The following is a 26,289-nucleotide window of genomic DNA, read 5'->3' as shown; positions in this document are numbered from 1 at the left end:
CCCCACCTTCCTCCCCAGTCGCCAGGACCAGGACCGGCTGCAACCACAACTCAGGAAATAAGGGGCTGGGGCGTCAGCTGGGACTCGCCCGCCACAGAGAAGAGCAGAGGCAGAGAGGCCCCCGGCACCCACGGGCCACGCGGGGAGACCTGACCTCGACGCCCCGCTCCGGGCCGTCCCACGGTGAGGTCGCTGCACGGGGAGACGGCCTGCTCGGCTTGGTGACGGCCACTGGCTTGTCCAGGCCGTAGTCGCTGCCGAGGTCTGTCCATCTGCTCACGTGTGCGGGTGACTGGCTCGGATTCTTCTCGCCTCTGGGCCAATTCTGCTGCTTTCTGGCTTCCTCTTTTTCTCAAAGTCCCTCCTAAAGCAGGTCCGTCTGGCCACTCCCATCCTCACGTCTCCTCGGGGCGTATGCGGCAGGCGGCTGTCTCCTGTGAGCGTCAACTCCTGCCCCGTCCTGCCCCCCCCCCCTTTCCCCTGCCCCCGGACTTGCGGGCCTCGGCCATCCCAGGGCAGGTCCCAGGTGCGAGTGGGGCCGCCGGCCTACAACGGGGTCTGGGTGCAGAGGAGTCCCCAGCCTCACCCCACATGCAAGAAGCTAATTCGCAACTAAACATGTGACGTTCACACCCGTGTGGCCCCAGAGTAACCAAGCATCTCTCGGGACGCGTCTCAGGACACACAGAGCACCGCTTGTAAAGCTTCTAAAAAACTAGTCACTTGTAATTTTGTGAAAGCGTCAACGGCAACCCGATGCCCCGACAGAAGCAGTCTGCTGGCTGGAAACGACGGGAACGTACGCACGTCTAACAGGCCCCACAGGGACACCCCAGCACTGCTCCCGCGGGGACACCGAGACCCTGCGGGCTTCGCTGGGCCCCGCACGCCCGAGCCCCACTGCACACGTGGTGGCCGCGGGTCTCGGGACACCGAGGTTTCGTGCCTGCCACGTTCGGGGACAGGCAGAGTGACAGAAGGCAGAGGTCGGCTCACAGGTCGTAGGGTGGGGGGGTGGACGACACAGGCACCAGGGGACTATCTGGAGTGGAACTTTCTAGACTTTATGGTGATTTACACAAGAGTCAGCATTTGTCAAGAGCCTGAACTATACGCCTTTATCATCTGTGTCAAGAGAACAGAGTTAGAAAGTAAGGACGCACGTTTGCCAGAAGCTCACGGCTGCTGCTGCCCTCGCCGCCTGCTCCTGCCGGGTTCCCGAGTCCGAGCCGCTCTGAGGGCACCCATCCATCCCCAGGGAGCGGCAGCCCAGGGCATCGGCACCTCCTTGGAGGACCGGCCTCACGGGACCCTCCCCGCTCGGGTCGGGCGCATCTGGCTGAGCCGTGCGGCCCGGGGCGGCGTGGGTCTCTGAGGCCGGATTCGCGGCCCCATGTCCGTGAACGGGGCGCGGGCCCAGCAGCCTCCCCACCCCTCCCCCTCCAGTGCCCACTGACAGGGCTGTAATCAGGCCTGATTATTTTCAAGTCACTAAAACAACTTAAAAATGTGCAGCTGCCAGAAGGAACTTTCCCCATTTCTGGCTGGGATGCAGCCGTGACAGCCAGCATCTCGCCGGGAAAGAGGCTGCGCGTGCGGGAAAACCCCAGGCTGTTGGCACTCCATCCGCTCAGAGGTTCTGTGACCTTACTTCTCACAGCCAAGGTGCTAAGTCGCTTTTAGGGATGAGCCCTATCGGAAAACTGCCACAGCCTGGGTAGTGGGAAGTCGGCAGACAACTGGTAAAGCGGTCGGCGGTTTCTCCCCAAGCACATCGGGACTTCCTAGACCCCGGGTCACCCCAGACCCTGCAGCAGAACCAGCCTCTCGGGACGGACGGTGGCCAGCCCCGGCTCAGGCGGAGAGCGTGCCAGCAGTCCAGCCACACTGGAGCCGAACCCGAGTGGAGGCCGGCCACGCTATCCCAGCAGGCGCCCCGGGCCCCGGCCGGCCTTGTACGTGGTCACTCAGGACGTGCCTCGGGGACCGCTGGCTGTGGAGGATGGGGTGGCCGCACAGGGGCCCCCCACCCCTAACTTCCGGGTAAGCAGCCAGAGCCTCGTCCCCCTCCCGCGTGACTTGGGCACAGGTCCCCGGGGGCTGCCGCGGGCCTGTACTCGTCGACGGTCACCACGGCAATTGCCCCAACGCAAACTACGGCATCAAACAGCGCAAGGAGACCAGCTGGCGGTCCCTCGGGTGGGAACCGGGCAGCCCCGGAGGCCGGAATCACAGTGTCCGGAGGCCGGGTTCCACTCAAAGCTCTGGGAAGAACCCGCCTCCGAGATCAGCTGGGGCGTGGACACCCTGATGAGGGAGAGGGGTCCAGACCTGGCACACCCCATGTTTCTCCAAGGGCCACCCACGCTAGGCTGCCTCGTCCCGGGCAGAGCGTGCCACGGTCGAGGTCCTCCGTGAGCACCCCTGCCCTGGGCTCAGGCGCTGCCCCGCCCCCTCCAGGTGGTCCTTGTCATCAGCGGGAACCTGAGCTTCCTGAACTGGCTGACCATGGTGCCCAGCGTCGCCTGCTTCGATGACGCCGCTCTGGGGTTCTTGTTCCCCTCCGGGCCTGGGGGCCTCAAGGACCGAGTCCGGAAGATGCAGGAAGAGGCGGCCCGAGGGGCCCGGCTCACCCTAAGATATGGTGAGTGGACACCCCCGCCGTGGACAGAAGCCCTTCGTCCCCAGGATGGGAACAACCAGCCCATCAGAGAGGGTCCACATCAGCCTCAGAGAGCGTCCTGGCTCGGGTGTCGGGGCTGCGCCAGGCGCCCCTCCCTGGCGGGCACCTGGCCTAGAGTGAGGCTCACCCCACCATCCCCCTCCCTGCCCCCCCCCCAGGCTGTGTGGTGCGGCAGGCAGTGCACGTGGCACTAGGCATCCTGGTGGCCTGGCTCAGTGTCCCCGTGGTCCTCAACCTGCTGAGTCCCACGCAGGTCATGAACACCTCCTTCAACTCTCTGAGGATCGTCAACACATACGGCGCCTTCGGAAGGTACGTGCGAGGTCTCTCCTCACCCCGTCCGCTGTGTGCGCCCGTGAGACCCAAGGTCCCTCACGGAGACCCACCCCAACCTTCCAAGGGGGCAGCCTCGGTCTAGGGCAGGGTCGTGGGGAGGTGGGTGGGAACCGGGCAGCCCCGGAGGCCGGAACCGCCGTGTCTGGAGGCCGGGTTCCACTCAAAGCTCTGGGAAGAACCTGCCTCCAAGATCAGCTGGGGCGTGGACACCCCAGTCTCAGCCGGGTCTGCTCAGGAGAGAAGCCACGGTGCAGAGGCACAGCAGCCGCCACCGTCGTGCGCCCAAAGCCCCCTGCCTCGGTCTCCCCACAGCATCACCAAGGAGCGCACGGAGGTCATCCTGCAGGGCACGGCCAGCCCCAACGCCAGCGCGCCGGACGCTGTGTGGGAGGACTATGGGTTCAAGTGCAAGCCGGGTGACCCGGGGCGGCGGCCGTGCCTCATCTCTCCGTACCACTACCGCCTGGACTGGCTCATGTGGTTCGCGGCCTTCCAGGTAAGGGCCTCTCCGCTGCGCTCCCAAGGCCACGACGCCCTTAGTGGGGGTGAGCCCTTGCCTCACACGGCCCCCCTGGGAGAGGACGCGGCCGAGAAAGCCAGCGTCAGGGTGTCAGCGGGGGCCTCGTTCACTCAAAGACAGCCTCAGGAAGACGCCTCACACGAGACCCCGGGGCCGGCAGGTGACAACACTGACAGGCCCGTGCCCGCTCCATCCGAGGACAGGACAGTATGGCGGGAGCTGGGCCCTGAGAGGAACGGTCCACGGGCACCTGCCCCACGGCCAAGAGCAGGGAGTGAGCGGCCCCTCCAGAGAGGAACCCAGACGGAGAAAGTGGGAGGGTGGGCCTGGCCCCCAGGAGAGACTAACCCTGACCACACTTGGGGGGGGGGAGGTGAGGAAGCAGCAAGCTGAGGGCCCCAGGGACCACGGCTTAACTGTTCTGGCCCATCCAGGGGGCCCCCCACGTGCCCGGCTCTGTGCCCACAGCCAGCACCCCACTCCTTTCTCACCCCCAGACCTACGAGCACAACGAGTGGATCATTCACCTGGCAGGCAAGCTCCTGGCCAACGACAGGGAGGCTCTGTCCCTACTGGCCTTCAACCCTTTCAAGGACAGGGCCCCCCCCAGGTAAGAACCCTTTCCTGGACAGCCCAGCGTGCCCTCAGCGCTGCTCCTACAAATGCGGGCACCCCCGGCCATGCCCCAAACACCCGAAAACATGCCTGAGTGCCAAGGTCCCCACGCTCTGGACCCCCCACCTTGATCGGCACTGCTCGCCTGCGCCAGAGGGCAGGATGTGGCACCGAGTGTCGAGCCCTTCCTTTTCCGGGGGTCACCTGCCCCCCCACCCCACCCCCGCAGCCTCTCCTTCCAAGGAGCAGCCGCTCTGCAGGCAAGGGGCCAGGCTGCCCGACACGAGTCTTCCCTTGCAGGTGGGTCCGGGGAGAGCACTACAGGTACAAGTTCAGCCGCCTGGGGGGCCGGCATGCTGCGGCAGGCAGGTGGTGGGTCCGGAAGAGGATCGGCCCCTACTTCCCCCCACTCAGCCTGCGAGACCTGGAGGGCTACTTCCAGTCCCGAGACTGGCCGCTCCCGGAGCTGGAGTAGAGGCGGTCCCGGGCCAGTGCGCGGAGGAATAAAGCAGGAAGGCCCGGCTACCTGGGTGAGGTCTCGTGCGCCCGGGGAACCGCCACCCACTCCCACAGAGGAGGGGGGTCCCAGGGCGACTCGTGCTGGCCTCCAGAGTCCGTCCCTGGGCCGCCACGTCCTCTTCCTTACAGATGGAGTTCACTGCGGAGAGCCAGCCCCCGGTCCCTTTGCCGGTCACCGGTACCGCCCTGACCCCACCGTGTCCACCAGCACCAGGGCGCTGGGCCCACACAAGCCCCCGGCCCTGGGGCACCCAAACCCCATCACGTGCCTGGCGGGGCCACAGGGAAGCTGCCACTCCCGACCTGTGCTCTTAGCAGCCCCTGGTGCTGCCCCCACGCCCGGGAGGTGCCCGGGAGAGGGAGACGCCACGGCTCCCGCCCGCCCCCTCCTCAGAACCTGCACGCCTCCCCCTCCCCCAGCTCCAGGGTCCAGAGGCACAGACAGAAGCCCTTTGTTCCTCCCTAGGCGAGCCCCCTCCCACCCCCCCCCCCGGCCCGTGAGTGACCGTGGAGCCTCCTGCTCCCTGACCCCCGCCCTGGGAGTGCCCACGGCGGCAATTCCGAGGACTGACGGGCGCAAGTTAAACTACGTGGATTATTCCTTGCCAGGCGTCCTTCTGGGGGTCTCTGCCACGTGTCGTGGACTGAGGCCCCACATCGTTACTGCCTGATATTAGCTGGGAGCAGACACGACTCCCACCCCATGGCGGCGCCCCTGCCGATCAGGTGGCCCGACTCCCTGCCCTAGCTGCCCCTCCCCCTCCCCGCACCCGTCAGGAGCACCTGGCCACCCCAGGGAGGGTCCCGGCGGGAACGAGGTGCTTCAGGCAGGAGGCCCGGCCGAGGGGGGCACAAGCGCGGGTCTGTGTGGAGGGCCCCCCACACACACAGCCCGCCGGGGGGGGGGGGGGGGGGGCGGCCAGCCGGTCCAGGTGCCAACAGAGAGGCCGTGTTCCTGCTCGCGGGGACACAGGCTCCCTGTGTCTGGCTCAGGACAGACGCGGCCTCAGACGAAGAGCCTGGAGCCAGCGAGTCTGCCCGCGGCGGCCGCACGGAGCTGCCCACCAGCCCGCCGTGGCCTGGGCAGCCCTTCCTAGGGGGCTGTCCCGGGAGCTCTGCCGCTGGGCGGGGGCACGGGGCGGGCGGGCGGCCTGGGGAGACTCCGCCGCCAGAACCACCGCAGGCCCCTGGCAGCTCTCGTTCCGTACCCTGGGCTCACCACACCCCTGCCCGTGGGCGCCACGCCAGGCCTCCTCCACCTCTCCCAGGACAGCCTCCAACGGCACGATGCTTAGGCCTTCGGGGCACACCGGCCCTCGGACAAGACAAACATCCGCTCGCCCAGAGGGCCGCTGCAAGGGACACACGACATCTCCCACGGCCCGTAACCTCCCAGAGGCCCAGGGTGCCCCAGCCTCCACCTTCAGAGCCTGTCCCGAGGCCCATCATCTCCCTCCTGAGACCCCACCCCTCCTCCACTCGAAATCCTCCCGTGGCCCCAGCCTCACTGAGCACAAGCCTGGGGTCGCGCCGTGGCCCCCGTTCCTCACGCCCACCGGTGCCGGACCGCAGGGCCTTTGCTCTGGCAGCTCCCGTGCCGGCTCCACACAGCCCACCCCCCTTGAGGGCCACCTCACCCTGCCTTCGCCGGACCCCAAGCCGCTCCTCTCAGGGCCGAGCGACACCGATACGGGCCTGCTGGATAAACTGTCCGCCTGACAAAGTTGAAAGGTCCCAAATCCGCATCTACTCAGCCTGACCCTGTGGTCTCTGGGAAGCTGTTTCTTGGTCAACCCAAGAGAAACTTCAGGGGCTGGGGCTCGGGGACACATGGGGACATTAGCTCACCCTGCCTGGGTGGTGCAGGTGGACCGGGTGCCTCCTCTACCCACCCCCGGCTCCACCGTAGAAAAATCGTCTCCCGGGGGCGGGGGCGGGGGCGGGGCTCTCTCCTCACTGGGAACAAACAGACGCGGAGGTCAGGCTCAGGTCAACGCTAGGCTAGATATGCTGCCCGCACCTCCTGGGGCACAAGGCTCGAGGGAAGGGCCTGGCCCCAGGGAGCCGAGCCCGCCCAAGCCAGCGACAGACCGACGACCGTGTGCGGGGCCAGGAGCAGGGGAACCTTCCCTTTCCGAGAGGGTTTTCGCTCGGCAGCGGTGACGTGTGAAGGTCAAGCGGGGCTCCTCTCTTACCTCGCTCGGACCACAGACCTGCGGGCGCAGGAGTTCCGGGCCCTGCCCGCCACTGCAGGCCTCCTGCATCTGCACGGGGAAGGCCCCCGTGCTCTGCCCCCGGGGCCGCCGGGTTGCGTCTGCACAGGGTCCGCGCACTTCAGGCCCCGTGGCTCTGCGGGCGGACACAGTGACAAAGTCGAGAAGGGCGCAGATTCCTAAAACCTGCCGGGTGGGCCCGGGCAGCCTGAGTGGCCGTTAGCCATCACTGTTCCGCTCAGCTGCTTTTGCGATCACTCACGGGTCACCAGCCTCTGCCGTCTGTGGGGTGACGGCCCTTCCCTGCTCCCGAGGCTCATCTGGGGCTGGTCTTTCTTACCGCCTTCTCAGTCTCGCAGCACCGGCCCTGGGTTTTCCAGCAAGCGTCCCCCGGCCCTAGCGCACAGACACTCGTTCTTCCTCCCTGCCACCTTGCGGGGGTTCCATCGGTGCCATCTTGGACTGAAAACTTCACTTCTTTCTATTCCTCCTTCTGACCTCGAGGAAATGGGGCCAAGGGCCCCATGGCTCAGCTGGACACTGTGGGCCTGGTCTGTGGATTCTAGAACTGCTGCCTTTCCCTTCAACGCATCCAAAGACAGAGGTGGGGATTTTAGTTTCCAGAAAAAAGGACTTGGGGCTACCTTTTGACTGTCTTCTATTTTACCCCATGCGTTCGCCACCCCCAAGACCCCCCTCCACCTCAGGCCCCCGCATCCTTAGGACCGACGTCCCTCTGGGAAGGACACCCTCGCCAGACGTGAAGTGGCTGCTTGCCTCCCTCGGCCGACAAGTCCCCTTGCTCCGCAGCACAACACCCTGGGCCCTGGGCCGCTCCCCAAGTCGACCTCCCTGCCCTGTACCCTCAGGGCATAAAGATGCCTTTGTCCTCAGGGAACTGGTTCCAAAGCCACTGAGTAAAGCAAACTGACCTTTAAAACTCCTAAAGTAATCCATGAAATCGACAAACCTTTAGTTTAAAAAAAAAAAAAAAAAAAAAAAAAAAGATGCAGAGAACTAAAATCAGAAAAAAGAGATCGGGAGCATTACTACTGACCTTAAGTAAAAAGAACTTTAGGAGTACTAAGAGCAGTATGCCGACAAATGAGATCGCGTCGACGAAACAGACAAAATCCTAGAGACGCACCGACTACCAAAAGTGACTCAGGAAAAAACAAAGCTGTAAAAGATCTATCACAAGAGACTGCATCAGTAATCAAAAACCTCCCAGTAAATAAAAACACTGGACCAATGGCTTCACTGCTGAATTCTGCCAAGAATTTAAAAGAGCGTTAACACCGATTCTTCCCAAACTCTTCCAAAAAACTCAGAAAAGGGAACACTTCCTAAGTCCTCTCGTGAAGCCAGTTTTACTTGGTAACAAAGCCAAAAACACCAGTATCCCTTAAACATACAGACCGGAAAGTCCTCAACAAAATACCAGCAAAATAACAGCATGACCAGAGAGGATTCCATGCCACGGCCAAGTGGGATTCTGCCCCAGGAGTGCCAGAGTGGCTCAACTTCAGAAAATCCGTCACCGCGGTACGCGCATCCGCATCGACAGAACGCGGCGGGTGGGGCACGCGCAGTCCTCTCAGCAGATGCAGGAAAAGCATCTGACAAAATCCAGCCGCCTGTCGGGATAAGAGCCGCTCAGAAAACTTCCTCAACATAATTCAAGGTGGCCAGCCACAGCCCACAGCCCACGTCATTCTCAGTAACGAAAGACTGAAAGCTTTCCCCCCAAGATCAGAGCTGAAACCAGAATGTCCGCGGTCACCGGAGCCACCCAGCCCTGCACTCGAATTCCAGCGAGGGCAGTTAGTTGAGGAAAACTGAAGTATAACCACCTCTATTCACAAATGACATGATCCCACAGACAGAAAATTCCGAAGATCCACAAAAACAAACACAACAACCCCACGCCACACGGGAGCTAATACACTAACTCAGCAACCCGCAGGGTGCAAGACCGACACGCAGAAATCAGATGCGCTGCTACACACCGGCAATGAGCAATTTGGCAAAGAAACCAAGGCAACAGTTGCATTTACGAGTGCAGCCAAAAGACAAAATACCTACCAAAAAAACGTAACCAAGGAAGCGAACGACCTACATGCTGAACACTACATCACACTGCTGGAAAACATTCTAAAGACCTAAGTCGGTGAGAAGCATGCCCCTCCACCAACCGTGCGGCTGGAGCGTCAAGAGGACAGTACTACCCAAAGTATCTAAAGACACAGTGAAATCTCTATCGAAATTCCGCTGGAGAAATGGAAAAGCCAATGCTCAAATTCACATGGAACTGCACAGGGCCCCAAATAACAAAACAATCTTAAAAAGTTGGAGGACTCACAGTTCCTGATATGAAAACTTACTCCAAAGCTACAGCTATCAAAACGGTGTGGTCCTGGGGGCGCCTGGGTGGCGCAGTCGGTTAAGCGTCCGACTTCAGCCAGGTCACGATCTCGCCGTCCGTGAGTTCGAGCCCCGCGTCAGGCTCTGGGCTGATGGCTCGGAGCCTGGAGCCTGTTTCCGATTCTGTGTCTCCCACTCTCTCTGCCCCTCCCCCGTTCATGCTCTGTCTCTCTCTGTCCCAAAAATAAATAAAAAACGTTGAAAAAAAAAAAAAAAAAAAAAAACGGTGTGGTCCTGGCATAGCGACAGACACGCGGACCAGAATAGAACGGAGAGCTAACAGACCCTCACACATATGGTCAAGTGATTTTAGACAAGGGTGCCAAGGCCGCTCAGGGAGAGGGCAGTCTTTTCAACAAATGGTGCTGCGAAAGCAGGATCTAAGCACTAAATGATGAAGTTGGGCCCTTACCCCACACCATATTCAAAAATTAACTCCAAATGGATGAAAGAGCGGCAACTATTAAAAGTCCCAGAAAAAAAAAAATAGATTTACCAATGGATCCTTAGATGGGATGCCAACAGCAGAAGCAACAAAAGGAAAACCAGATAAATTGGACACCATCAAAATTTTAAACTTTCGTGCCTCTAAGAACGTTATCGGCAAAGTGAAAAGACAACCCACACAGTGGGAGAAAATATTTGCAAGTCATAGATCTGATAAAAGTCTAGTATCCAGGATAAATAGAGAACTCTTACAGCTAAACCACAAAAAAGACAAACCAATTCAAAAGGACTTGATTAGCCATTTCTCCAAGAAAGGCACACAACTGGCCAAAAAGCACATGAAAAGATCCTCGACATCCTCAGTCGCTGGGAAATGCACATGAAAACCACAACGGGATATTACTTCACACCCACTATAATGGCTCTGATTTTTTTTTTTTTAATAAACATGACAAGTATTGGCAAGGATGTGGAGAAATTGGCGACAAAACTTTATTCCTTGTCCCATTGTGCAGAGAGACCACATTTTGTTCATGTGTCACCAACAGACGATTTGTCTCCTGCTACAATGTGGAAAACCTTAAAAGTATTGTGCTCCGTGAAATAAGCCAGACACAAAAGGTCACCCATTACGTGGCTCTATTTATATGAAATATCCTCAATAGGTAAGTCTGTAGAGACCGAAAGACTAGTGATCGCTAGAAGCTGGAGCGAGGGGAGAATAAAGAGTGACAGCATCGTGGGTTCCTCTTGACGGGATGAAGCAGTTGGGGACTAGATGGAGGCGGTGGGTCCACAACACTATGATATACATACTCAGTGCCACCACGTGTTCCCTATAAAATGGTTAACTGTGGTAATGCCGTCTTCACCTTAAGTTTTCAAAATAAAACAAAAGCGAAGAAAGGCCTCCTAAGCGTCCCAAGACCCTGGACCTCCCTGTCTCCGGCGTCCAGAGACCTCACACTGCCACGATCGAGTGGGAACGCAGGGAGAGCCAGCAGATAAAGCGGCCATCCCTTCGGTGTTAAGTGCATAGGGCTAGATTCCCTTAAGGCCAGGACATAAGGTGGTACTTAGCCAGTGGGATAGAAAGCGGGTGTGCAGAGACAGTGTATGACCGCACACGAACTTTCTTCTAACTGAAGGTCTAGGAAGGACAGTTACAGGTACACAAGTACCAATCAGTCGTGGGAAATTTGAGCAGACGGAAGGGCAGCCAAGGTTACATTATGTTGGTGAGGCATAAGCCTTGGCCATCCGGATGGCTTCTGCCGAGGCTTCCGCCCTGTGGTTACCTGCTGTCAGCTCAGCACGCAGCATGGATGGGGTTACGCCCCACCTCCTCAGGTGTGTGGTCACCTCGCTCCACTGGGACTGACCTGGCTGGGTTGGCAGCAGCCTCCAGGCTGGGTGGCTCATTGTTGGGGATCCATATGTGCCCACGTGTTTCTACATAGTCCAAACTGTTACAGCTTCATAATCCTGGCACCTGGTGGTTTCAGCCCCCCAATTCTCAAAACTGCCTATCACTATTGGCCCAGTGCTCAAAACAAGCTAAAGTTCCTTATTCTAATAGTTCACGTGCAAACAGTGGACAGTGTCGTTTCTTCCCTTCCCGCCCTCGTTCCTTTCTTATCTTGTGCTGGCATCCAGGTTGAGGCCCACCATCTCCCTTAGGACCTCATCTTTTTCTTAGCCTAGAAGCTGTCCGTTTAAAAATCTCACTATGGTGAGCTAATCTACTACCCTTTACAAATACTAGGTAAAATATAAACAAACTTGATATGTGAACTCACAAAAAGAAAAGTGGAAAAATCTGACCCAAGAAGAGAAGCCAAAAAGCCAGAATGGTGCACCCCAGGCTGCAGGGAAGAGGCACCTTGTCCTGACAACGTGGGGACTCCCAACAAAGACCTTTGCATCAAACTAGAACCTTTTCAGGGCCAAACATATGAGAACAAAACCAATGGAACCCAATCTGGTTCTTTGAAAATACCAGTGAGATGGATAAACCTCTAGCTACAACGATCAAGAGAAAAAGAGAGAAAAGACAAATTATCTATATCAAGAAAGAAAGCAGGGTCATCACTACAGATCCAACAAACACTGAAAGGGTATTAACATTATCAACTTTATTCTGCATTAGAATACTAGATGAAATTTTTTAAAATCCCTGAAAAGACATAATTTACTAAAACTGAGTCACAAAGAAAGAGAAAACCCAAACAGTCTCATAACAATTGAAGGAAATGAATTTGTGATTTAAAACCTCACACAGAAAATTTCAGGCTGAGATGACTTGACTGGTGTATTCTATCCGACATTTAATGAAAAAATGACATCATCCTGCACAAACCCTCATACGCTGCTGGTCAGAGTATAAAAAAGGTACAACTGCTCTGGAAACATCTGGCATTTCTGAAAACACTGAGCATAATCTACCATACAACCCAGCCATTCTAAGTATCTACGCAAGAAAAATGAGAAGACAGACTTGTGAGCCATGCTTTTAGCAGGTTTATTCAGACCAGCCAAATACTGGGAAACAGCCCAGGGGTCCACCAGCAGAAGAGTAGATGAGCCCATTGTGCTCTATCCACACACAAACAGTCCTTAGCAATTAGTAGATCATATTATTGACACACATCACCACACATCTGAACGTCAAAAACATGCTCAACTAATGAATCCAGAGACAGGAAAATATACACCCTATGATTCCATTTATACGGAACTCTTGAGGAGGAAGGAAGTCTCAACTGTGGTGATGGAAAACAGGTCAGTGGATACCCGGGGCCACGATGGGCAGGGGCTGACAGAAGAGCAGAACAAGGGAGTTTGCGGGGAGCTAGAAACATTCCAGGTCTCAACTGCGTGGCAGGTAACGTGGCATCTGCCAAAACCCATCAAGCTGTACGCTTAAAGGAGACGCAATTTATGGAAACTGCAATAGACCCTCCAAACAAAGACCTGATTTGTAGTGTTTTTGTTTTTTTTTTTAATTTCCATGATCTAAATACACTGCGTCTGATTTCGGCACGGAAGTGGAGAGGGATACACACAGTCGGCTCTCGTGTGGCGGTATAAGCCGGCTATCACCTGTACCTCAATCAAGTTGATTTTGAAAACAAAAGATGACAAAGAAACCCCAAAATATCCCTACACCAGGCTACGCTAAGTAACACTGGCAATGCCAAGTAGACAAAGGCACAGAGCACTCACAACACTGGCTCACCTGGGACTCAACAGATGCACGGACAAGTACCTTCGAGTAGGCCTGCGCTGGAGGTCACCAGCACTGTTCCTAAGAGACAAAAACTGCCAGGTCAGCGCCAAGAGAAGAACGGACAAACGGGCGTTCGTGGAATACTTCACTGCGGCAAAGAGCACCGACAATCTAGAACCCCTGGCAGACGGGGTGAATGTCACAGGCACGCTGCTGAGCCAGGGGGCCTGAAGCACCGTGGCAAAGGCCGCACGACCGAGCCACAGGTGTGAAGGATGACACTGGGGGCCACACAGGGCCAGGCGTACGGTGGGGGTGACACAGAGGTCTAGCAGTGTTCTAGCTCTTGGCCGGATGGCAGTTACGCTGACATTCGGTTTGTAGAAGTTTCCTGAGTGCACACATTTTGTGGGCTTTTTCTGTGTGTTCCGATTCACAACTAAAATATTCTAAACACAAAAACCTATGTTTCCAGTGTCAAGGGGGAGAGCCTACTTTATTTCCGGTATTTTATTATCAAGAACCCTACACTGTTGTCCTTTCACAGGCACACACAAGCAAGCGTAAGCACAACGGATGTCCGCTCCCCTCCCGAGTCCTGATGCACCTCTGCCCCATCCTCTCGTGTCTCGACTGCGCTCCTCCCCTGCTTGTTGCCACCCCTCCCCACCCGCCGTTTTTCACTCTTTGCAAGTGTTTCCGTCCTCTTTTTAAGCTGCCAGGGTACCTGTTCTGGCCCAGGCGGGGACCGGCAAAGCCCCGCACGCCCCTTTTCTCCATGCAGGGCATCAGGGTGGTGACGTGGCTCTCCCACGAGCGTGAACTAAGTTCGCCTAACGCCCGAGGGACACGTGCGAGCCTGACAAAGCTTGCCACCACGGAGAAGATGGACAGGCCCCCGTTCCCGCCCACGGCTCCCTGCAAAGACACCTTGGCTTGAGGCGAAAAGCCAAGGAAGCTGTGACGGGCAAGGCCAACGAGACGAGATGATGCCTCCTGTCGAGGAGCAAACGGTGCCTTTGTCCTCGGGGAGGGTCGCCGGCAGTCACCTCCTCCTTGCGCTGGCTCTGGCGGGCGCTGCACCTGGGCCGTGGAGGGCACTCGGCGCCAGCCCTGCAGCTGGGGCCTTTCTGTGGTGGGCACACATTTGCATCTCAATAACCCCTGATTAATATTTAAGGAGCCAGCTGTCTGTGCCACATGGAAAAAGGGGGGAAAAAAACCCGCCTTGTTCCTTTAAGGGGTGGGCCCAAGACCCTTCATCAAGTGGCCTTCATCTCCCCACCGGGTCTTCACATTCACACGATTCTTCTCCACGAGAAAATACGAAGCGCCATTAGCGAGCTATCAGGGGCCGACTGTGTCCCCATCAATGCCCCTCAGTCCATTGTGGCCGCCGTGCAGCTGCAGGGCTGGCGCGGCAAGCTGCCGGGCTGGGCCCCGTCCCTCTGTCTGTCCGTTGTCATCGGGCACTGCGTCCAGCGTGGCCTGTCACTGCCCCATCCAACGGAAGTGGACAGCATGTTCGGAGCTCAGACCCCGACGTGGGGGCTGAACCAGCCAGCGCCCCCGCCCATCACCATCCCCCGACGCCTGCACAGCCGCTGGTGCAGAGAGCCCTCCCCTCGCTGGCCACCGCCCCAGGCCGGGTCCTGGCTCACAAGTCTGCCCAAGAAGCCTCCACTGTGGGTCTCCAGGCAGGTGTCAGTTGCAGCGGGTTAAACAGCGTCCCTCAAAAGGCATGTCCTCCCAGAACCTCAGGACATGACTGTCTTTGGAAAGAGGATCTTTGCAAATACAATTAGCTAAGAGGAGGTCACGCTAGAACACGGTGGGCCTTGAATCCAATGTGTGGTGTCCCTGTAGTAAGAAGAGACACGGGGAGAAGACCAGGGGACCCCAAACCTGCGGCCCCCAGTGTCCCACACACTCTGCGGCAGTGCAGGTAATGACTCTGGGCCCGGAGTGGCCGCTCACAGCCACCCTCCTCGCCAACCTGGTGGCAGGGGCCAGTTGCCTCCTGGACAGCAGCCCCACCGAGAAGGTCGGGGGGTGGAGGGCGGTGGGGCCAACGGTGGCCTGGGACCGCCCTCCCAAGCCCTGTCTGGCCCCTTGATCTCCACTCCGTGTGAGTCCCGGGCCCTCTCCAAGCCCTGAGCACCGAGCTAGGAACCACCCAGGGCCCCTCACCCCCACGCAGGGGGGCCTTTTGCCCTCAATACACAGGAACCCCTGGATCACCGAGTTCCTGGGGGGCTCTGCTGGGCATGCACGGGGGCCTCCACCTGGGGGAGGGGACAGTCCCAGGCCCTGCTTCTTCTCCCACCCCCCCCACCCGAGGGCCGGTCCAGAGGAAGCCACTCGTCCTCAGAGCTCATCATCAAATTCTTCCCCAGACAGCATGGCCAGGTCCCCCAGACCTGGGGCCTCTGGCTCCTGCCCACCCAGCACCTGCCCTCCCTCACGGCCGGTCCAGGCTAGGGGCCACCGAGATCGTTGGGTTGACTCGACAGTCAGTCCCCTTCCCCAGAGGGAAGGCCACAAGGACAGGCTCTGCACGCGCGCCTGCCTAGGAGGGGCCCTGCCCACCCCACCCCCAAACACCGTTCCCTCCCCATGATTCACGTGGGTCCCTGATCTGAAACTCAGCACCTTCCATCTCCCACCCCGACCCGGGGTCCCAGGCGAGGCCAACGTGTGAGGAGCAGAGGAACTCACCTCACCTGATCTTTTCCCTGCCCCTGGGGGCCAGGTGAGTTTGGAGGTTTACAGGCAGGGCTGGGGCAGCCCCAACGTCACTGGCACTCGGGGTTTCTGCAAGGGACAGACAGAGGACAGGCTAGACCAGCGGAAGTTTCTTGCCAAACCTCCGATAAAACGTCTGGTCTCCAAGTGTGGGATTTGGAGCTGCAGGTCGGGGCGGTGGGCGGGCCTCCTGGGTCATGGATTTCCCTGAGGAGAGACCCCCCTGCTCCCCGTTCCCCAGGGAGAGAAAGTGCGGAACGCCTGGAGATGGCCCACGCACACACACGTGCACTCACGAGCAGGCAGGGGCACGTTCGACAGCACACACTAATATCACGATGTCATACACCGTGTGAGCAGCTAGATATTCCAGACCTAGGAATGAGCACCCAGACCTGACCTTCCGCCCTGTGGGCCCACAGGCTGCAGCCCGCCAGACCGAGGGCATCTACCCCAAGGGACAGCCTCCAAGCAGGAGCCACCTGCCGGAGGTATCAGCTGCCTTTTCCTTCTACAGCAAGGAACATAAGCTCCAGGCTTCGAAACGCCAAGGAAGGAACTCTCTCCGGGTTCCAATGCCCCTTCGAAAGGAAGGTCCAACACCCCAGGGGCGGGGACATCCGAGGCCAGCCCAGAGCCCACACGGTCTTGCTGACCGTCCCTGTGCCCCCACAGGATGCCCAGGAGGGTGGTGTCCGCTGCCTCTCAGGAGCCAGGAAGGTGCCAGGAGGACACAGTCTGCTGGGCCCGGCCCCCTGCCCAATCTGCAGCTGCGCTGACTGGCCCCACACAGGGCAGCTGTGAGCAATGAGCCCACCGCACACAGCCCCCCGGGCTCATTCCACACTCACTCTTCTTGCAAGATCTTGCTGGGGGGACACCTCCTTTCATCCCTAAGCGCTGACGTTGGGGAAGAGCAGCGAAGCACAGAGGGCCTCCAGGTGGAGGCCGCAGCTCTGGAAGCCTCCAGGCAGCTCTGCCCCCTGACCCCACAGAGACACCACACAGTAGTCCTCCCTTCCCAAGTCCCCAGCGCCAGGGGAGGGCACTCAGGAGGGCTCCCTGCCTTCTCGGGGTCGGTTCTCCCCTAGCCCAGCCACGCCCGAATGGCCGGGGCAAGACAGCTGCCGGTGCAGGAGGGACAGCCACATGCAACACAGAAGATGACAGGTCCCCGGACTCAGTGGGACACACCTTTTTAGGACTGGGGTCTCTGGCTCGGGTTCCAAGAGCAGCTCGGCTCTGGAGCAAGATCTAAACGAGGGTGGTCTCCCAGAACAGGCTGGCGGGGAGGCGGGAGGGTGAGAAAGCCCGGCAACAGGGGCACAGAGTAAACGCGGCCCCCAATGGGCAAGGGGCAAGTCCCATCCCTAGGGATAGGACCTTACTTAGGATCTTTGCTGTTGTGATTAAAGGTCTCAAGAGGAGATCGTCTTGGCTTACTGGGACAGATCCTGAATCCAGTGACAACCATCCTTACAAGAGACAGAGAGGAGAGACCACATGAATACAGAGGCAGAGCCTGGAGGGATGCGGCCACAACCGAAGGGATGCCAGGAGCCCCCAGAGGCAGGAAGGAGCCTCCTCTGGAGCCTCTGGAGAGAGCACGACCCCACGAGGGTCTTCATCTCAAACTCCGGCCTCCAGGACTCTGACGAAACAAGCTCCTGGTGTCCTCAGCTGCCTAGTTCGTGGTAAATAGTTCCAGCAGCCTCAGGACACAGCACAGCCACCATCCCAGCCGTGATGTGGGCGCAACAGGGCAGCCCCATCGGCCCACGCTTCCTCTAACTGCTCTGGTCAGCCCTGGGGGAACAGCTGCCCCTCAGCCTTGTCGGGACTCACCCTTGACCTTGGGCTACACCTGAGCTACCGAAAGCGAGAAGCAGAAACTTTGATAACTTAGATGCAACGGGTCAATCCCTCAAATCCACAAAACGCCAAGCTCATCCACATGTTACTAGATATTCAACAATATATAACTGATAAAGACATTCGATTTGCAGTTAAAATATAAACGTCCAGGTCCAAGTGGTTTAACTGGTGAATTCTGCCAAACATTTAAAGAAAAAACACCAATTCTACCCAATCTCTTCTAGAAAGTACAAAACAAGGGAACACTTCCCAATTCATTTTATCAGGCCAGCATTACCAAAACCAAACCCAGGAAAGACAACACAAAAAAACCACAGACCGACATATCTCACGAACGTAGAAAAGTCCTTAACAGCATACCAGCCAGTGCACCAGCTGTAGACACGTAAACGCAGAATCACGTGCCGTGACCAAGTGGGGTTCACCGCAGAAACGCCAAGAGCAGTTTGAAAATGGAAAATCAAGGCACCTGGGTGGCTCCGTCGGTCGAGCCTCCGACTTCGGTTAAGCGTCCGACTTCGGCTCAGGTCATGATCTCACGGTTCCTGGGTTGGAGCCCCGCGTCGGGCTCTGGGCTGACGGCTCGAAGCCTGGAGCCTGCTTCCGATTCTGTGTCTCCCTCTCTCTCTGCCCCTCCCCACTTGCACTCTGGTCTGTCTGTCTCTCTCAAAAGTAAACGTTATCAAAAACAATGGAAAATCAATGAAAAGACTAAGAAAAAAACACAATCGATAGATGCGGAAAGAATACTAGGCAAAATCCAACATGTATTCGTGACCAAAAACAATTTGTTTTACCTCTCAGCAAATCAGAAACAAAGCGGAACCTCCTCGGCCTACTGATGAGCTCTACCCCACCACGGCTGCGGTGCCTCCCAGCAGCTTGGGCACAAGACAAGGACGCCTGTCCCGCCACCACCCTTCAGAGCCACGCACGGAGGGAAGGGGGAGAGAAGAATTACACTGAGTGAAAGAAACCAGACACATGAGGCCACGTACAGACCGGCCGCACTTCACGTGCAGTTTTGGGACAGGTGGGGCCCTTCTGGACAGATGGACAGACCTGAGGGAGCACAAGGAGCTTCCAGGGCAATGGTGGGGGCAGGGGCATGGGTTTCCGACGGGCCCTTTTGTCGGAACCCACAAGCCGTGTGCGGTCACACTCTGTTTCACACACGGAAGCGTGGGGGACCTCGGCGCGGCTGTGGCCCTCCATCTCATCGGTATGGAAGCCACGGCCCAGGTCCCTCTAAGCCCCCTGAGGATGCCCACACTGTAGCCCAGCCCCTCACCTTAACTCAATTCCATCTGTAAAGACTCTGTCTCCAAACAAGGCCACGTTCAGAGGAACTAGGGACACACCTTCGGGGGGGCACCATCCAGCCCGCCCCCAGGAAGGCACTGCCAGCCTCCACACACTCATGCAGCCTGGTGTGCGCCTCCCAGGCCAGTCCCTGGCAACCCCGCTCCCCCTTCGCAGCCTTCGGTGACGGCCCACGTGGGGGGCTGACACACGCCAGAGGGGAAGGGCCTCTGACCCTCACAGATCTCCTGGTGGGCCCCCCTCCTACCCCAAGTTTGGTAACATGCTGGATCCGGTGTCAGCCTGGGTGAGGCCTGCCCCACACTGCCCTCCTGGCAGCTCTCGGCTTGAGGAGCCCCAGAGGGACGTCCCCACATGAGCATGACTTGTGAGGCCCATCGGCGATGACAGCTAGAGGCAGGAAGGAAGCTGGTGCATGCCTCCCCGGCTTATGGCCGAAAGGACCTGGGCCGCATGCCTCCCCACGAGTCCCTCCACCAAAACTCTGACGCTTCGAGGTGACTCTGGTCTCTGAGAAGGCGAGAATGGGACCAGACCTTGCCCCTCCCCCACAGGCCTGCCAGGCTCTGGGCGGGGCCTCCCCGGGGACTGGCGCCCAGGCCTGCAGGCGTCCCCCTGCGGCTCCCAGCTCCCAGCTGACAACCCTACAGGCTTCGGAGGAGCCGCCTGGGCTCCTCTGCCGGAAGTTACATTAGGAATTTCATCTCTCCCTTACAGACCTGTTCAGAGTGCCTATTTCTGCTTGACACAGTTTTGGTGGTTTCTGTCTTTCCAGGAATCTATACATCTGATCTGGTGACGGTCAGTATGCGGTTTTCACCACACCCCCTTGTGACCTCCTCTAAGTCGGCGTAAGGCCTGAGGGCAGCCTGGCCTCATTCCCAACTTACAGCAAAGAGGTCAGGAAGTCGTCCGTCCCCCACAGTGCTGTGCATCTGTGCTGCACACTCTCTTTCAAGTTCAAGAAATGACGTGCCATATTCCTAATTTTCTGAGGGTTTTTATCATAAACTGGGGTGGAAAATTAAATACTTTTCAGCATCAACTCATAAATAAGTAGTACCGATTCTCAGATATAAAATTATATTACTAAATTCCTAATAATGATGCACATGTTTATAAATGCCTATCTCTAGGATACAAATATCTATAAATGTAAATAAAATTCATTTTATCAACAACGGTATTCTGATTTTCTGTATTTTCCCCTACTTTCGCTCTACTTGTTCGGCGTGTTGGAGGGGTGTGTTCAAGTCCCCACAGACATCCCCAGCTCTGTCCTGAAAGTCACCTGTCACGTCCAGGGCCAGGTCATGCAACAAGAGCCGGCTGTTAGCATCTTGTCAGAGATTCTCCGACCACTGGCTCAAACGCCAGGGTGGACACCAGAGCGGTGACATCTCCCCTTGGGGCCGTCACTTGAAGAAAGCCAGCAACACGATTTAAACCTGCAAGCTCTACACCATCTCCCCAGGCCTTGCTTTCAATATTTATTCATTTTCTTAATTTCTAGTGAGCTTTTTTGTTTGGTTCGGTCTGGGTTTGTTTTCTTGTGTCCTTTTAACTATCAAGGCAACCCGTGCTAGGGTGAGAAGCTCGGGAACCCCAGGGACAGGGGAGGAACTGTATCTGACTCTGACCAAAGCCTACAGACATTTCAGAGAGGGTGGCATGTCCGCACGGTCACGGGGCCAGAGCAGCCCTGGTCCTCGGGTTGGAACCACAGGGTCCTGGGTGGGGACAGCCCCGTGTCCTGGGCTTACCTGCATTCTCACGGTGACTCTCGGCCTCTGACAGTGAAAAAAGACAAAGGGCAAAAACCACGGAAATCACATGGATGTGAGTCTGGAGAGAAGGAACCCGCCTGTGTTCTCAGCTCTATTTTCCGACTGTGACCCAAACATCTGCTCCCCTGAAGTCGTCCCCCGTCCCTGGCTGTGAGAGGGGGATGCATGAAGCAAAGACTCCGCAGAGCCCCCTCCAGGGCCGACGGGCCACTCATAACAAAGGGGACCCATGTCCCTGGGGTCTGTGTCCTGTCCAGACGGCTCGAGAACAGGAAGGTGACCGGGGCCAGCCCAAAAGCCGGTGTGTGGCCACCACTGGGAAGGGGCAGATGCTGGCCCACTTGGGGCGCGCAGGAAGGGCGTGTGAGACCCTGCAGGCATCCCCGGAGGACCAGCCCGTCCTCCACCTGGGGCGTTCTCGGGTGAGCGAGTCAAGCCACCACCCCGCTCCCACTCCTGCTGATAACGGCGCCTGCTAGGAGCCCACACCAGCAACTTCCGCCACAGATTACGTCCAAGGCCCACAACAGAGGAACGCGTGCCCTGCCAGGTTCCAGAGTCCACTGGCCAGGGCCTGATTGAGCCCGCGTGAGCCCCCCACTCAGCCCCCTCCCTCCCCAGCGTGTCCAGCTGCCCGGCGATCCCTCCACATCCGGTCCAAACGCCTGACGCACCAGCCCGCCTCCCAGTCCCCCACCATCCTCACAGCCTTCCCCGGCACTTGCCGCGGATCCCACCCCAAAGCATGTCGCCAGCCAGGGCTCCAGCTGCCCCGCCCGGCCGCCCCACCTGCCTCATCCCCGCTCACGGGGCTCTAGGACACGCTGCCCTTCCCGGCGGACCCCTACTCACGCTCCTCTTCTCGGAGAGACGGCCCGACGCCCGGCAGCGTAGAGTCCGCGAGTTTCCGCCGTGGTCCCCTGGCTTCGGCTCAGGAGCCAAGGAGGCGCCATCTGTGCCGACTCCCCGCCTCCTGCTGCCAGAGCGCCAAGGCAGCGCCTGCGCACAGCCTGGAGCCGGCGGCAGCGTGCGGAGAGTGCGGCTGCGCGACGGGGGAGCCTCGAGGCCAACTGCAAGGCCTGCAGCTGCGCCTGCGCACGGCCTCGAGCAGGCGGCGGCGCGCGGACAGTGCGGCTGCGCGACGGGGGAGCCTCGAGGCCAACAGCGGGAGCCTGCAGCTGCGCCTGCGCACAACCTCCAGCAGGCAGCGCCAGGCGGCCGCGAGAGATGCGCTGTCGGTGGCAGTGGCCTGTGGCTGTGCCTGGGCACAGGCGTCTCCCCTCCCCAGGAAGCTCCGCTGCGGCCACCCGCGTTCCCGGGGCCACCCTGCCCGGCACGAGGCCGAGTGGAGAGCGAGCAGAGCCGAGCTGGTCTCCCCGCGAACCCCGTGTGCCGCTCGAGCCGCGGTTGCTCGGCTCGGCCTGTGCAGACTGCAGACGGAGTCCGCCTCTCGCCCACCCGCAAGGGCCCAGGAAGCGCCGAGCACTGGGTGGCAGAGGAGGCTCGAGTTCTGGCCCCGCTAGGAATAAATGACATAGAATAACTATCCCGCAGTGACATTTCATGCGGAGCGCAATGAATGCGAATTTCCAGATGAAGCGGCTACAGTGGGGGGCGGGACCCTAACCACACCGGTTCCACGGAAGAAAAAAGCTTCCAGCGAACCGCAGCCCCCAACAAAAACGGGCCCTAATGACTCCACAGATGAACTCCACCACATGTCTAGGGACCAGATGGTCACAGCTTGCCCAGTTGTTCCGGCGCCCTGAAGTGGAGGGGCACACGCTAAACTGTGCCGGCCAGTGGAGACCCGCCCAGGAGTGCTGACCCCAGCCCCCTCCTAGAAGGCCAGCCGGCAGAGCCCCACCGCAACAGGAGCTCTGACCCCCAGACCCTACTAGAAGGTGCAATGGGTGGGAAGACAGACATGGTGACCACTTGGCGGGACTGACGCCCAGATGCCACGGCCCGCCTGGTTGCTGGGAAATCCATTTGTGAAAGTCACTCTTGACAGACCCAAAGAGAAAAATCACATGCTTTCTCCCCATAGGTGCACAAAAAGCCTCTGGCAAAATTTAACACCCATTCCTGATAAAAGTACAAACAGTAAGGAAAATAGGAAGTGACAGCCACTTTCTTAACATAGTAACAGAGCCTTTTCTAAAGTCTCCACCTCACTGAAGCAGACGCTGGTGTCATTAGGGGCAAGATGAGGACTATGCTTGCCTTCACCGCCCGCCAGCCCGGCCCTGGAGGCCTCAGCCGCTGCAGTCAGACACAGGGAACCCGTCAGGGCCCCGAGAACAGAGCCCAAAGCCAGCTGTGTCCATTTGCAAAGGCTACACTGACGTACCTGGAAAACGCTGGAACAGTAATATGCAGTGAACTTTTCACGATGAGGGGATGTCCCACAAGCTCAGTGTCGGAAACCCGCCAAGCCCGTGCGGCCGCCGAGCACTGGGAATGGGACGAATGTGGCGGCATCGTGAGCCTTTGTCTCATTTCATCTCATCTGTACACGCGAGCTTAGCCACATGGGACTCCGGACCGGGCAGCGAGCGTGGCACCAGGCCATCAACAGGGAGGAAACAGACTCAAAGGATAAACGAACTCAGTAAGGCTAAAACTAACACACAAAAAACAAAAGTCCTCATAGCTGCACAAAGTCACCAGTCGGAGGAGGATGGAGTGGCAGAGGGACCCCGGCAACGATGGCAAGCAAGAAGCTGAGGTCCTCGGAAAGGCCCCCGGGAGAAGTGGGAGTCCTTCCCGGGACAGAGAACCGAAGACCTGTGAATGCAGACTGCAGAGTAGAGACCATGTATCGTTGCAGCAACACGAACGGCCGCCCCGGCGGCAGCACACCCTGGTGTGGGGAACACACCCCGACATATTCCACTCTGCAGATTCAGGTGCGAGAAGGAGAAAGCAAACGCAGGAACACGTGAACGTTTGGCCGACCTGCCAGAAAAGAACACGGGGAGCCGCTGTACTGTTTTTCACAACTTTTCTCTAAAAGTGAGATGAATTCAAAATCAAAAAATAATTTACGAACACCCATGTCCTGGGCCCAGGTGCTCCCTGGCAGGAACTCAGATCACGCTTGGTCTGTGAGGGTACCTTCTGCTCGTTCCGGCCTTTGTGATTACGTCCTGAAAGTCTCCCGACGGCTTCTCACGCAGCCACTGAGAAGAACCCAGCAGCTCGGGACACACCGACGCTGTGCAATCCCCACGGCGTCCTGGGGCTGAGGGAGGAGGGCAGATGATGCACGGGGCCTCTGCACGCGTACAGCATCCCCGGGATGCCCGGCCTCGCGACCCACCACCACGGGGCTGGAGGTGGTGGCACTGAGCTTGGGAAAAGCCACATTTCTGTGCGTTTCTCTCAAAGCTAATTTTTTTTAATATAAATGGTTTTTCAATACTGTCAAATGGAAGAGGGCACAGCTGGGACCTGCACTAGGTTGAACCCTCCCACGAAATGATATGTCAGTCCTGACCCTGGGGATCGCAGCATGGGGCCTTACTTGGAAACAGGGCCACTGCAGGCACCATCAGTAAGAGGGAGTCGGTGACCAGCTAGAGTCGGTGACTCCCACCCCACCTCTCTGCCGTGTGCCCCTGGAGGCAGAGAGGGGGTGACGCATCCACCAACCAAGGGACGGCGAGTATGTCCGGCACCACCAGAGGCTGGAAGCTGCACAGGGTGCCCCAAAGGCAGTGCCCCAAAGGCCAAAGGCAGCACGGCCCCGCGACACCTCAGTTTAGGGCTTGCGGCCTGCAGGCTGAGAGGGATGCCTGCGGTTTGAGCCCTGAGTCTGTGGCTTCGTTAGGGCAGCCCCAGGAAAGTAATAAGACCCTAAAGACAAACAAATTCCTGAGTCCACGGTGGGCCCAGCATCCACGAGCCCTCCATTGGCCAGGGACACCCCCTCCTCCGTCCCTGTCACAGGATGTGGAACGGGTCCTCCCTGCTGTAGCGAGAAACCACCTCTGGCTTGTTCAGCGCAAACACGATTTCCACCAGTCGCCAGGACACGCAGGAGGCTCCACGAAGGAAACGTGCAGGAGGCACCAGAAGCTCAGAGGAGCTACAGATGCGGGTCCGCCACCCACAGCACCGGGGACGGGGCGTGTGGTGACCAGAGAGCAGAGGACAGTGACCGGCACGCGTCCCAGTGGCTGCAGTGGCTGCCGGCACAGCGGAGCAGGAGTAGCCGTGTCAGCCCGAGGGTCTCACGGGTGTGCAGGCCGGCGGCCTCGGGGTGGGCATCACGCGGCTGCAGGAGCGGAAGCCGACGCCCAGGCGAACGCCGCTCATTCTGCGGTCCTAGACGTGGACACACGCAGCACCCCAGCCACAAGGGCTCACCAGGCGCCCCACTGCGTCTTCACAGCCGCGACCTGGCTCCAACGGGACAGCCGGCGTCTCAGCCCCCGTCCCGAGGGGACGTGGGGTGGACACGACCATACCCAGAGCTGGTGGTGGAACCAGGCTCCCCTCTACCTCCCTGCTGGCCCTGAGCGGAGGCCAGGGCAGACCGCTCTGCCCTTCCCAGAAGGAGCAACCCTAAAGCCACAGAGGGTCGGCCCGAGGTCCCCCCGCCCCCGCCCCCGGACCGGCAGTCACACCGGCATTGTGGCAGCAGGGCTCTGAGCAGCACAGGGGGGATCCACGCTGTGGAGACAGGAGCCACAGGCTCCGACACGGAAAACCCAAACGAGCCTGTGGACGCGGTGGAGCCGAGGCATCAGCGAACTCATGGCTCTGGTGGGAGCGGTGGTAGACGAAGGCACCCACGGAAGCGTGTACTTTCTCAAATCCGCGTCTGCCAGAGGCACCAGACAGAGGGGACGGGCGGAGGATCTCAACACCGGAGTCCCGGACAACAAGGAAGGACGCCCCCAGGACAGGCTCCCACTGGCCATGGCCCAGGCAGCCGGAGCCTGAAAGTACGAGGAAATCACATAAATGAACGAAGAGGGTTTGACGGGAAGAGGGCACTGGCAGTTTCCAGGCTACGAGGGGAGAAGGGGCCTGGACTGTTCCTTGCTGACAGAGCACGGGGGAATCACGCCCTCCCCCATGGCACATGCCAGGCCCGCTCCTGCACGCGCACGCGCGCACACACACACACACACACACACACCGCCTCCTGTAGCGTGGTGACGTCAGGCCGACTCAAACCCGGGGACCCACTGGGCAGAGCCTGAGCTCTCCAGAAATAAATGAGATGCAGCAGCGTCAACCTCTTGGCCCAGGGCCCACTCCGTGAGCGCCCCAGCTTGCACAGGGTCCACACGTGGCAGCTCATGGGTGTCACAGAGCTGATCCCCTTCCCCAAAGGACCCTACAGCGTGGATTAACTTCTCTGTTGACTCTGCTTTGGAGTTTTCCTAAGAATTTAGTGACCCTCCCTTGGCACAGAGAATGACCTCAGATTCCAGGAGGGGGTCCTGACCCGGAGGAAAGACTCCCGATGACTTTGCTGCTCCAGGCAAGAGCCTTGCCCTCAGACAGGTCTGCGTGGGGAGCATCAGGAGGCGGGCCACCCCGTGCAAGGCGCTGGC

At 58.8% G+C, this 26,289-nt stretch overlaps 1 protein-coding gene across 1 annotated transcript in view; it reads left to right on the top strand.

Annotated features, from left to right (window-relative positions):
* Positions 1-5,006, top strand: part of LMF1 (lipase maturation factor 1) — a 64,988-nt gene extending 59,982 nt beyond the window's left edge. Inside the window, exons 14-18 of the mRNA XM_049639137.1 lie at positions 2,461-2,644; positions 2,842-2,995; positions 3,332-3,515; positions 4,037-4,149; positions 4,455-5,006. Coding sequence (XP_049495094.1) covers positions 2,461-2,644; positions 2,842-2,995; positions 3,332-3,515; positions 4,037-4,149; positions 4,455-4,629 — 810 coding nt within the window. The 3' untranslated portion in view covers positions 4,630-5,006. The remainder of the gene's footprint in view (positions 1-2,460; positions 2,645-2,841; positions 2,996-3,331; positions 3,516-4,036; positions 4,150-4,454) is intronic.
* Positions 5,007-26,289: the final 21,283 nt, after the last annotated feature.

The sequence above is a fragment of the Panthera uncia genome, chromosome E3 (genome assembly GCF_023721935.1).
Source record: "Panthera uncia isolate 11264 chromosome E3, Puncia_PCG_1.0, whole genome shotgun sequence".
Classification (NCBI taxonomy): Eukaryota; Metazoa; Chordata; class Mammalia; order Carnivora; family Felidae; genus Panthera; species Panthera uncia.
This window is presented reverse-complemented; position numbering and strand designations above follow the sequence as displayed.